Here is a 12,795-nt window from a genome sequence, read left to right on the forward strand (position 1 = left end):
TTTTACAAGACATTATTTGATCTTGGAAGGTCCAGACCTTGGGGTTACTATTTTACAGAAGGACTAAAACATGAATTGGATAGGCTTCCAGTGGAAGGACTTCAGGAATAAAGCCTTACTAAATAACATATAAAGTATGTAAATAAGTATGATGATCTCACTAATATAAGGCATATAGCTTGGCTAAACAGTAAATCAGTCTACAGATACGAGAAATCTTAAAATGTCAGCTACGCTAAGATTCTAGGAAGTGAAAGGTATTGGGTCCACTTGAAACCATTAACGTGATTAAGCAGCATTTGGTCCATAGATCGCTCTTCACAGCAATATTGGGCTATAGGTGATAATGAAGTGCACTTACACGTCCTTTGCCATCTGACAGCTGCTGTTCCACCATCTGTACAATTTGTTTAAATGTTGGTCGCTTCAGTGGGTCTGCATTCCAGCAACTTTTCATTATTTCGTACCTGGAAAAATAATCATTTCTCTTATTAACAAAAAAAAATGAACATCTCGTTTAATGTAAATTGCATTATAGTTGCCTTTTTAGATATCCCCTTAAAGATCTTACTACACATTTACTATACTACTGAATATAACTGTTCAACCCAATGCATTTCTAAAGCATCCCAAACTCACTAAGACAAACAATACTCGTCTTTGACGTCTTTGATCGATATGATCGATATGATCAGCTCTATACGGTGACAATCTGGGAACTCTATCTCCTCTCCTCAAATTTAGAGATACCATTTTGATAAAAAAAGAGTGTACAAATTTTAATACAATCACTCTGATATATACACTACATATTCTAAATGATACTGCGACTAAAGTATATATGTGAATATATAAAGTGAATATGTCCCTCTCAGATATTGCTTAATTTCCTTAATAGGAAGTTTCTAGAGCACTAAGCCGCAGACCGTTCATTTTTTTCATGGGAACATCCTGCACATTGTAAGAACAAACAAAAAATGGCCCACAAGACAATGGTAAAAAAAGCAATTCTGGTTCTTACAATTCAGCTGGTGCACATTCTGGGTTTAGCATTCGATATCCATCCTTTATCATTTTATAGAACTTGGAATCCACCGGAATTCTGGGATATGGGCTGCTCCCTGCCAATACATTAATTACAAATGAATATGCGATAAGGAAATAGGCAATTAAAAATAATCATCAGTGTCCAGAGATCAATTAACAACTCGATAAGTACCTAGAGAAAATATTTCCCAGAGGAGTATTCCGTACGACCAGACGTCACTTTCGAATGTGTACACACAATGGAAGATGCTTTCAGGAGCCATCCACTTCACAGGGAGCCGGGCCTAAGAAACAAATTACAGAAAAATATTAATTTACACAAGAAAAATCGCATTCACAACTTTTAGCAGAAATACCGGTAATTGCATTTATCCAATGTTACTAATTTGGTGATATTTGTTATCTGTAAGGTGCTATTTTTGATCTAAAGAAAAAATAATTGATAAATGCTGGTATCAATTCAATTTAATTATTCTGTCCGTGTATATATATATATATATATATATATATATATATATATATATATATATATATATATATATACACGGACAAAATAATTAATATATATATATATACATACATATTTATTCATATGATTGATAACACAATGTTGTGCATTTATACACGCAGCTATAAAACCCAAGTAAATCTTTTATTACACGATTTTAGGTTAAAATAGGTTACCCCTCCCTGTTTATATAATATTTAATACAACAGAGAGAAATGTGAAATGTGTCAGACACGTGTAAATTGTCTTCTTCCATTCCTATTATACAGACCAAGAAAGCTATTGATTTGTATATTCCTTAAGTTGAGGTTGATACCTTGTATTAGGCCAACATTGAAAGAAATGTAAAGTTACATAAGCTTTGAGTACCTCAGTGGTCTCATCATTTTTTTTTATTCCATCTATAGAAGAGACCACCAAGGTCCCTAAAGCAATCTAACTAAAGACACCATTTTCTCTTGGGCTAATACAGCTATATCCATTTTCTTTTCTGTATTCTGTCAGAGAACCGAGTTGGATTTGGTTTCATACATCCATGAGAATGTACTATAAAGTGGTTCATGGAGAAAATTTCGACAATAAACGTCTTCCTTATAGACTCTTATAGAAGGAAATACAAGAATCGCATTTTTCTACCTTTTTTGACTAACCTATTTAAGAAAATCAATACATTTTATTCTTCCCTAAAATGCACTTTACACACAATATCTGCATTATCTACAGCAAAAATGTATCTATTAGCTCTGGTAAAGTGTAATTTTTAAAATAAAATACCTCATTATAGCGCCCGGTCATTATATACGCTGCAGGAGAGGGTATTCTGATGCAATTTGCTGTCTACTCGATTTTTGTCTAAGTGAATTGCAAAGTGCTTAGTAGCACTAACCAGATTACACCTGCTTGGACTTACATTTCCCTTGACCACATAATTCGAGTCGTTCTTAATGTCTCTTGCGAGGCCGAAGTCACAGATTTTGGTAATTCTGCCGTGAGTGAGGAGGATGTTTCTCGCTGCTAGGTCTCTGTGAATGCACTGTAGAAAATATGACAGAAATAAATATTTTTAGGCATTAAGAATATTAGCTCAGGACGTAGTGCTATCTACTATGGCAGGTCCGGGGGGGGGACGACCCCATGAGCCACCCGGATGTCCACTGCTCACACTAATAACCCAAACTTCATAAAAGCGCTTACATTTTTAGAAGCAAGGAAGTTCATGCCCTGAGCAACTTGATACGAAAAGCTGATGAGATCCTCTGTATCCAATGCTAAATCATCCTCTTCGGGCATAGCAATGCTGACCTCCTGATCAACATACGAACCTATTATGGAGATTATATCAAGTTATAAACTTTATTGTACAAGACTTTCAAACAAGTAGTTCTTTTGGCCACTATAACGACTCCATTATTCATCTGAGCCATGGCTCTAACTCTGTCAAATATGCAGAAAGTAAACAAAAATGCAGAGCGTGAACAAAAACAGAATTTCGCAAAAATGTAATTATTTTATTTTAGCTTTGGGATAAATAATGTGCCTTTCCCGTGGCGTCCTTGTAAAAAGTGACTATTTCTTAAGACCTAGTGGAATTCTATGAAATCTACCTGATCTCCTTTTGTCTTTTTTAGGCGGGACAACGTAAGATACCCCTGGCTTCATGTCCATGTATTCACTCAATCCTTCACTGAAGAACAAGAGGAAAGATTGGATTCAAAACATCGTCAGTGTTTACATTTTCACAAATAACGAAACCACGAACAAAGAAAAGGATCCGATTTGTTTTATTTGGCAGGGAGACGCGCATTGCAAGGCCTGACGTTCGTATTCTTGCCGTACAGGATGCAAGTCTAATTGCAGGAGATCGGTGACCCACCACTACACATGTCAACAACAAAGCCAGCCGGGACATTAAAGAAGAACATAACCCGTCGCAATGAATCATAATATTGCAGGCATTTTACCGAGTTACACTGAAACCCCACCTGCACCTTTTGGCTTATGCAATTTCTTCCCAAATGCCATATGCTGGCTTGTTTACAAAATATTGTAAGACCAGGGCCGGCATGCCGTATATACTTTTTACAGATGTTAGGAACAGAAGTTAGAACAATTTGATACTATCAGTACGGGGATGAACAACACGTCTGTCTCAAGGGATCTTGTAAACCTCTGTAACTTACATTAGCTACACAATCTTCCATACACTGTACAAACGCACTCAAAGTATAGGTTTTACACGGAGAAAACACATTAACGCACACATGGTTTAAAGATTATTATGTGTATCAGTATATAAATATAGATACATGGATGTACATATATATATATATATATAGAGAGAGAGAGAGAGAGACAGATACTGTTATGCATTTAATTCTTACCAAATGTGATCTCTTGAATTAAGAAGGTTCTTATAAAGTGCGGTGTCTGAATGTTCTTCAAATTTTGGACAAATAAACGAATCCCGCTTTCTTCTCAAAAAATTCAAAAGATCTCCATAACAGCAATATTCAGTGATGACGAGGGTTGGTCCTGTTAAAGAAAAAGTATTTCATTACAAATAGTAGTCTGATAAACAGACATAACATTTTTTCTTTTCAAACATCTTTACTGTTGTCCAAGCAGGAAAGTTTTACATATAGCTTTGTAAATGCTTTTGGAATCTTTTTTTTATTTATTTGAATCTTTAATTTGATCTCGCTAGTTCTGGGAAGTAGCACATTCTCAATCTTTATTCCATAGGGAGCTATCTGCTCCGGTCAAGGACCTGACTAATATAACGTCTATATTAGACACATCAGTAAGTTGTATATCATCGGACGCTTCAGCCAGCCTCCAGATACATCGACGTGTTTTCAAAGGTTCATACTAGAATTAGAATGCCACTTAATAAATCATCATGCAATGAAATCGTCTCTCAACAATGCAAGGACCAGCATGCTTTAAATATTGGCTTCCAACTATGGAACAAGTTGGAACAACTGGAACAATTACAGCCCCTGGTATATGAAAAGGTGATGGATTCACACAGATGGTGAACATGAATTGTCTATTGAAGCAGATACTATTAACTGTAACAGAGTGGTAGCGTCTATACCTTACTAAAATACATCATTAAAATGACATTGGTAAGCTTTAAATAACAAGTCTGAGAAATGATTCTGCTTAAATTTTTGTTATTCACTCAGATTAAAACGCTATGTTCCTTGACTTTTCAAAAACTCAAACGTGTAATATCTGCTTTATGCCAAGTCCCTCTTATCTTGTGAGCAGCAGTAACAACCTCTGAGAACATGACATGGATTACAAAGGAGTAATCCTCCCTCATACGATCTCTGTTATGTGTCCTGTAATTAGAGGTCTTGTCTGTTAGTATTGTAAATGATACCTGTGTCTGAAGCGCATATGCACCAAGAAGAGGGCAGGTAGAGATCACTCAATCGCTATTTTTAACATTCCAATGAAATGCCAAAAATACCATGGCCACAAAATACTTAGAAGAGGACTTTCATAAAAATGTCTCCTTAGTTATATTTACTAAGCTGCCATCGGCTTCATTCCTCTAAGTCGCAGCCGACCCAGCTGTTACTATTTCCATCACCCACACATGGGGGGATCCAGAGCCTGATCTCGTCAACTCCCTACTTGCAAGCCGACATACAATGATCGGCCGCTATTACAAACGAGTGGTCATCTCACTTCATCTGAAATAGCTGGCAATCATTATAAACTTGCAAGTAGAGAGTTAAGATAAATTAAGTTTTCTGTCCCTGGTAGCTGTTTGAGTAAAAAATGTTCTGCTGCCTCTGCTCCTAAAAAAATGGCAAAATGCCACCCAGTCGCCCTCCTTCTGAAATATATGTAGTCAGTCTCACCACCACCATAAAATAAACTCAATAACAAAACTCAATATTTTATGTTAAAAAACTTACAATAAACGCCTGATTATGCTCCTTGCCAGTAATGTGGGGTGACGTTATGTCATGTGGGGTCACACACAAGATGGCTTTCTTAAGGGGAAATGGAACACCCAATTTAGCCCTATTGCTGAACCCTCCCCGATCTGCCCATGCAACCTCAAACATCAAAAAGCCGTATCAGCTGTAGGATCTCTTTATCATTGCGCCAGCTCAGGAAGCTGCCAACGCAACCCACAAAACACCACGTCACAGGGTGTGCTCTGCTTTCATGGCTGACACCTCGGTGGTGACCGTATCGACAGGCTGTGTATTCCAGAATCACACTAGACACTGAGCCCCTTTCTATTAAGAGATGAGAGTACACACAGAGGCACATGCGTGTTTATCACTTAGCGTGGCAGACACACGCAGCAGATTGCAACGAAGCATCCTGCTCCAACTCACTGCTGAATAGATAGCGTGTCCTAAGCGCAATGATTGATGCATTTGCTACGGCGCAGGATGGGGCAGGACAAGTCCACAATAAAGCTTCAGTTGTCATGGACTCCTTAAAGGCTTAGTCACAGTGAGGATTTAAGTTTAAATTGTAATTATCTTTAACCCCTTTGGGCAGCCAGGTGGCTAATCGAGCCAGGTTATAAGCATAGAACAAAAAAACAAACAAAAAAACCCTATTTACCAATATTACCGATACAGTCTGGGGTACTGTATTTGTTTTTGTATTTATCTAAAAATACATAATAACCATTCCAACGTAATAATTTACCTCCCACAGTGCAGGCTCCCAGGAGATTCACAATATTTTTGTGGTGTCCAAGATAACTTAAAACTTTCAGTTCAGACATAAGGGCTTCTCTCTCCGTTGCGTGAGCACTGGCTGCAAAAGAAAGACAGGTTTATGTTAGCATCAAGTTTAAAGCTTCAATGTGAGAATTGGGAGGCCGAATATAATGGATGCCCGCAGACTTACGTTTCAGCATTTTAACGGCCACTGTCATGGTGGTGTCTGGTTTTGAAAGACCGTAAGCCGTAGCTTCGACCACTTTTCCAAAAGCTCCAGCACCTAAGATTTTACCTAAAAAAAAAAAAAAAAAGGTACACGAGATATATGAGAACACGAATTTCTCTTTAATGGAACACACTGTTTACTTCATTCCGTAGTTCCATTAAATAGAAAAGAAACAGTGATCGTTTGTAATTTCTTACAGCAGTCAGATTCTAAAAAAGGTTAAAAGGGAATATGTAATAAACACATACAAATTATATTAAAACTCCTACGTGTGAAGATAGTAGCACTGGGGAAAAATAGATTTAATAAAAAGTTTTTTCATGATTTGTTTACATTTTTTTTTTACCCGTCTTATTCTTAAAATTAATTGTCTTTTGGATCTATTAGACCTCATACAGTGCTTTGTAAGTAGTACTGCGCGGAAGCCCAATTTTTTACATTTATGCCACAATGTTGCTTAGGGGTAGCGTGAGCTATATACATATATAAGGTTGGTAATGTATCATTTTGGGAAGTGAGTTGAAGCAGTACTGATAAGGATAACTTGCTAGGAACCTTTATCCATATTAAAAAGGCGCAGATTCAGCCATAATCCTGGGTTTGGTTCATGGTCTTGTTTAAGCGGCCCCTTTGTCAAGTAACGTTGTGTGGATCCGGGAAGCGTGTACCACTTTCTTACGAGTTCGATGACATGAAACAAACTACAAACATACAACGCGTAAATACATAATAAACTAACCAAAGCAGAGTCTATCTCTGGGAAACTCCCACTTGTTATCGTAAGGAAGCTGTGTTGGGTCAATATAAACATAATTATTGCCATTGATTTCTTCTACCACTTTCCACTGTATCTCATACTTTGGTTTCTGTAAAGAAAAAATAAAACATTGTTAAAGGCTCGGGTATAAGATAAGTAGCTACTAAAAAAAATAATAATAATTAGAAGGAAACTGTCATACCTGCATGTATTTGTACATAAGGACTACAACAGCAATACACATCAGTACCGCGGCCACAATAAAGCCAATCAGCAGAGGAGTGAACAGGGTGTGGGTGCTAATATTTTCTGGGAATGAAAAAGACATGGGAATAATGAGCTCAAATAGAATTACAATGCGATAAATATTAAAAAATGTAAAAAGAGCCTTTACCAAAAAGACTAACAAAATCCCCTAGAATTCTTTAAATGTCCAAATATCACCAATGGTTATGTCATCAGAAATACAAAAAAATTGATTATACAGGATTATAATAATAACATAGAAGGATAGTTAAATCTTCAAACAGAACATTATATTAGACTTTATGTAATTTCATGCACACGGCTAGGTTTCCCCATTATTAAGTAGGCTAGAAAGCTGGTTCTCAAACTGTTGGACACAGATCACCTTTGGCCTTCTTGACCTTTCGTGGTGGATCTCAGGGTGATCCAAATAGCATGATTTATATATGTATGGAAAACAGCAATTAAGAGATGGAAGAAAATATTTACATTATCAAGAACTCTAGGTATTTAAATCCTTATAGTTAGTTAAATTCTCTGGTTTTTTTATGGCTTTGAGGGAATCCATCAAAGAAACATAAGGAAAACCAATACTGTTGTTTAATCCACTATGTACCAGAGAGCTCCGAACCCAGCTTCGCTTATGCCGTTGAATTACCTTGAATAGCCAGGCTAAAAACCGATGAGCTGCTATGAACCTCATTGTAAGCGATGCACTGCACTGTGCCGTTCTTCTTAATAGAACTCACGTCAATGGTACTTTCTACCACCATGCGTCCAAGTGATGAGTTTTCCTGGCTGATCTTAATATCCACTGGTGAAATCACTGCAGAGTCTTGGCACCTGGAAAAACAGATATGGTAAATGCTGCTTATTATTGTCTATTATTTACTCAAAAGGCATTTTCAGGCAACAGATCAATTTTAATAAAATATTCAACATTTTCTCTGGGTCTCTCCCTAGTCCATGAAATATCAAGTGAAAGTGAGTTGCTGTCATAGTGAAGGAATACTGTATGGTTTTGTTCACCCGAGAACCATATGGGGTGTTGGGCTTTAACTCCTAGTTTCCAATCTATTGTGAAATATTAGACCCTCATGAGGCCATTTACATGTCTTAAGGATGGATATTCCCTAGAGCCTTCCTTTTGAACATTCCAACATACTAAACTACTAATTAGTAGACCCGCACTTCAAAGGTGTTGCTCGTTCAATGAAGTTACCTTTGCTCACTTCCAGGACAAAAATACCAGTCAATGGATGGAATGGGGAATCCTGCCGCGACACACTGCAGGAGCCCATCACTGATTCTCACCGCTGACACGATTTCCGGCCTTGCTGTAAAGAAGAGAAACAAATTGGTGTTTACCGCCAGCTGAACAACATGCGGTAAAGTGCATCGAATGGCGCTATACAGCTGATAGAGGACAACTTACTTTTTACGAAAATACTGAAGGTGACAGAAGTGTTGGCATCAGAGTTGGAGACGTAAAACGTGTAATCGCCTTTCTCAGTTCCTTTCAGGCGAATTAAATGTAGCTCACTGACGTACCTGAAGAAATAAGAAATCCACGTTCACAAATGTATTCATTTCTGTTCTGGTTTGGGGGATAATCATCACGTAAGCTTGGGAGTTTAAGTGGCATCCTGCGCTATCAGGCAAAAGCATTTTACGTTAATCTTATAGTCAAATTGTATTGTATTGTTCACCCCCTACTGTAATAGCGCTATGGAGTCTGCTTTGTATACAAATAGGTCACTGACAATTCCAAGCAACATCGTTTTACCTGTTGAAGCCGTCCTCATGTGACTGCACAAAATGGTCCGATGTGTTTAATAATGTTTCATTCATGAAAGTCCATACTTCTTCATCTGGTCTGGGGTACGCGTCGATGAAAACTTTTAAGACAAGGTTGTCTCCTGCACTGACATCTATAGTGGTGTTATCTGTGATAGTCAGGCTGATGTACCCCGTGTCTGATTATAAAAAGAAATGTGTATACACGTTATATGAAACGCACAAAAAAGAAACATTAGACTGTGAAGAATATACAAAGTAGCAGCGACTGTATCTGGGGCGTTCCAAATAATGGAGAGCAAATTTGTCTTTTGTAATTACCAATAATGTCTTTAAATGTCCCCCATACCAACTTTGTCTTGAAAGTTAAACTTCAAAGAGGCGAGGATTAACGTAAAAAAAATAAAAAATGGGTTTTCTTCTTTTCAAGGGAGGAGACATACTGCATGAAGTAAAGATTGAAAAACAAGTTCCTAGGCTTTTTTATTGAATCCCTTAAGATAACATCTACACTAATTTGCCTAATGGTTTTCTTTTTAAACACAGTGCTGTGTATAGAAGACCGCTCTTCCTCCAATCTTATGGAAAATTAAGAGTAAGATGTGTATAGGCACTAATGTATGAATCAAATACACAAAAAACAAAGGCAATAGTGCATGTTACCATCACATCAAAGATATAGGTCACCAGCAACTATTCTTCATATATCACCCAAAACATCTCCTGCTACTGCGACTATTTGGGTTACAAAATAAAATGTTCCTTCCAAATTAAATAGGTCATCAGCAAAAAATAGCTATGCAGAAAAAGTGAGCCACAGTGATATAGTATATTTATATATATTGTGACAGAAAGCAGGGGATGATAATGGAAGGAGTGTATATATCCCCTTATATTTTGCAGGGTGGTTACCCACAATAGGTTTTCTAGCCCCAGGGAAATGTACTGTTAATATTGGACTTATTAACGTCTGTTGTTATTTGTGTGTTTTGGGTCCCTGGGGTGGAGCATTTGGAGAGTAGGGCGGGCCAGTGCTCCACTCCACAGTTTATGAGCAGCCGAAGACCAGCAGGTGGGAATCCAGTCCGGAGATTCCTGGATACTCTCCTAGTACTCACCTGGTTCCACTAATTAATGGGAGAGGCAGTTAAGTAGCCTCCTGGTCTCAGTGCAGAGGAGAGATCATTTGGCTCCCTGAGAGAGAGGGAGAGAGCTACCAAAAACACTAACTGCTGCTATTATTGCATATACTCTGTTGTTTTGTTTGTTGGGAACGGATAAGCCGTCCAACTGTAGTTAGGTTGGAGAACCGTGTATTAGTTAGTGCTCACAAGAGCAAGGTTTTTGTTTTGATTTGTTTATTTTTCCTGTTATGCCTGTGACGAAAAATAAAAACAGGCCCAGCCTTTTATTTTACCCTCCTCGTGTCTGAGCCGTCTCTGCAGCCTTGAAGACTGTGTGTAAGTAAAGATTCCCGGACAGAGTACCAAAGTGAAGGGGTATTCTGTCACAATATATATATATATATATATATATATATATATTATATATATATGTATAAAGTGAAATATAGTAATATACCTATAACTTCTAAAGTGAAGGTGACGTTCACTTGACCAATGCTGTTCTTCGCTTGGCAGGTAAATGTTCCCGACTCATTAAACTGAGCGGCATTGCTCTTCAGAGTTAAATTCCGCACGTAGTTGTTCGGAGAAAGATAGCGACTGTTTTGCATGACGTTCTGTCGAGAAATGATAAAGTTGGCTTAAGTAAATGAAGTAGAATTCCCTCAATTTATTTTAAGACGATAAATTAAAAATCTTAAATAACACAAGATATAAAACTTTCGACCAGCAGAAGTAGATGGTGGGTTCAGCGTTACACACACACACACACACACACACACACACACACACACACACACACACACACACACGTGTGACTGCGATGTTTATAGTAGTTATCGAACCATTACTGATTATACTGCCGCCTTTCTTTCTTTCTCCATTAACATACACTAAATAAGCATCTTGTATCTTCTATATCTGTGAATGCTCAAAGGAAATGTACTAAATCCGCCTTAAGATAGGAAATGATAAATTATGCTGTTGGGGATCCTATGAAAGGAAGGAAGGAAAAAAAGGCCACATATAACAAATTAACTGTTCACTTTCTTTAAAATGCCAGAACATGCTCGTTGGGACAGAGTATTTTTTGGTCCATTAATCATTACATTTCAGTATCACAGCTAATTAAATCTAAATATATTACGCAATAAGCAAAATAAACCAAAAAGCCCTGTTTTATTGTATGTTTCTATTTATTGAATTTATCCAATATAATGTTATAATATAATGTTATGGTCTGGTACGATAATCAGAATTATGCCCTGGCTCCTACTCCTTGACCCCGATATGATCTACAGCTACAGTAATGATGCTCTACAAACCACCACGCTTATGCTTTCATGTCAGCCTCTCAACATAATCATTCTATAAATCTATAATCATTTCTATAAATAGAAATTAATGAGTGTTATCAGTGCAAATATCGCCTCACCGATATGCTTAATTGACGTTTATAGTCATATGACACAAACTCATATGATCCAACTTTGATATCGTGTTTATGACGAAGAGCTAAAAACACCAAATAATAATGTTTTTACATAATTAAAAATAACTAATCTGTTTATTACAGCCCTTAGCATTCTAAAGTGGAACAGAACTTTTAATGGGCTACAAACAGAATATAATCAACCAGTGGAACTTTCTACAATGTATAATTTGGTTAAATAAAGTCAGAATATTTATTGTCCTTTACACCAATTCTATGTAATATATCACATATCAATCATTTAAAATGATTATTTATTGCTTTCACACTAGCACAGATCTAGAACGGCAGAACCATTTTAATCTTTACTCACGTCTCTATTTAACATTAAAGGAACATATCGAGAGAAATCTCCGACGATACGGCCAATAATATCATTATGTATCATAGATATAGAGGTATATGAGATGTTTTGGCTTCCCGCTTTTACTCCACAGCCCCGAAACATTCTAATAATAAAAACAGCATTCTCGTAGTTACGTCTGCGTTAAGCCAATAGTCTCATAAGGAAGGCCGTCTCTGTAAATTAATCTCTCGTGAAGGAGCAAATAGTCGTTTATTAAAGCAAACACTAAATATTGACTCTAGCAAACTGAAGAATATATTCATCTGATGAACAAAAAACGATTACGTTCACAGAAATGTAAACAAGCGCTGTATTCCAGCATCCGCGGGGTCTGCACCTTACAGTTTAAGAAGTACAAGATGTATCATATCTTATCACTAGAAATTGATCTTATCATAAGAATTTCAATGTATATTCGTTATCAGGAGGCAGTATATCCCATATTAAACAAATCTAGAACTGACATCTTCATAAACAAGGAACAAATCACTTAAGCTAAAGTTTTTGATGGTAATCCTTTTTTAGGGTTAATTTTGTTAAAAAGAGGCT

The 12,795-nt window shown here is 37.0% G+C and overlaps 1 protein-coding gene across 1 annotated transcript in view; it reads right to left on the minus strand.

The window, feature by feature from the left end:
* Window positions 1–12,795, minus strand: part of LOC149283232 (mast/stem cell growth factor receptor-related protein Kit-like) — a 31,174-nt gene that overhangs the window by 602 nt on the left and 17,777 nt on the right. The window contains exons 6-21 of the mRNA XM_089497784.1: window positions 10,866–11,027; window positions 9,274–9,463; window positions 8,923–9,038; window positions 8,710–8,824; window positions 8,146–8,330; window positions 7,444–7,550; window positions 7,224–7,350; window positions 6,446–6,550; window positions 6,242–6,352; window positions 3,937–4,087; window positions 3,160–3,239; window positions 2,750–2,877; window positions 2,466–2,588; window positions 1,220–1,331; window positions 1,022–1,121; window positions 362–467 (exon numbers count right to left, since the gene is read on the minus strand). Coding sequence (XP_089353910.1) covers window positions 362–467; window positions 1,022–1,121; window positions 1,220–1,331; window positions 2,466–2,588; window positions 2,750–2,877; window positions 3,160–3,239; window positions 3,937–4,087; window positions 6,242–6,352; window positions 6,446–6,550; window positions 7,224–7,350; window positions 7,444–7,550; window positions 8,146–8,330; window positions 8,710–8,824; window positions 8,923–9,038; window positions 9,274–9,463; window positions 10,866–11,027 — 2,018 coding nt within the window. The remainder of the gene's footprint in view (window positions 1–361; window positions 468–1,021; window positions 1,122–1,219; window positions 1,332–2,465; window positions 2,589–2,749; window positions 2,878–3,159; window positions 3,240–3,936; window positions 4,088–6,241; window positions 6,353–6,445; window positions 6,551–7,223; window positions 7,351–7,443; window positions 7,551–8,145; window positions 8,331–8,709; window positions 8,825–8,922; window positions 9,039–9,273; window positions 9,464–10,865; window positions 11,028–12,795) is intronic.

Source organism: Sceloporus occidentalis, unplaced genomic scaffold (genome assembly GCF_023333645.1).
Source record: "Sceloporus occidentalis isolate IW3139 unplaced genomic scaffold, rSceOcc1.0.p SCAF_107, whole genome shotgun sequence".
Classification (NCBI taxonomy): Eukaryota; Metazoa; Chordata; class Lepidosauria; order Squamata; family Phrynosomatidae; genus Sceloporus; species Sceloporus occidentalis.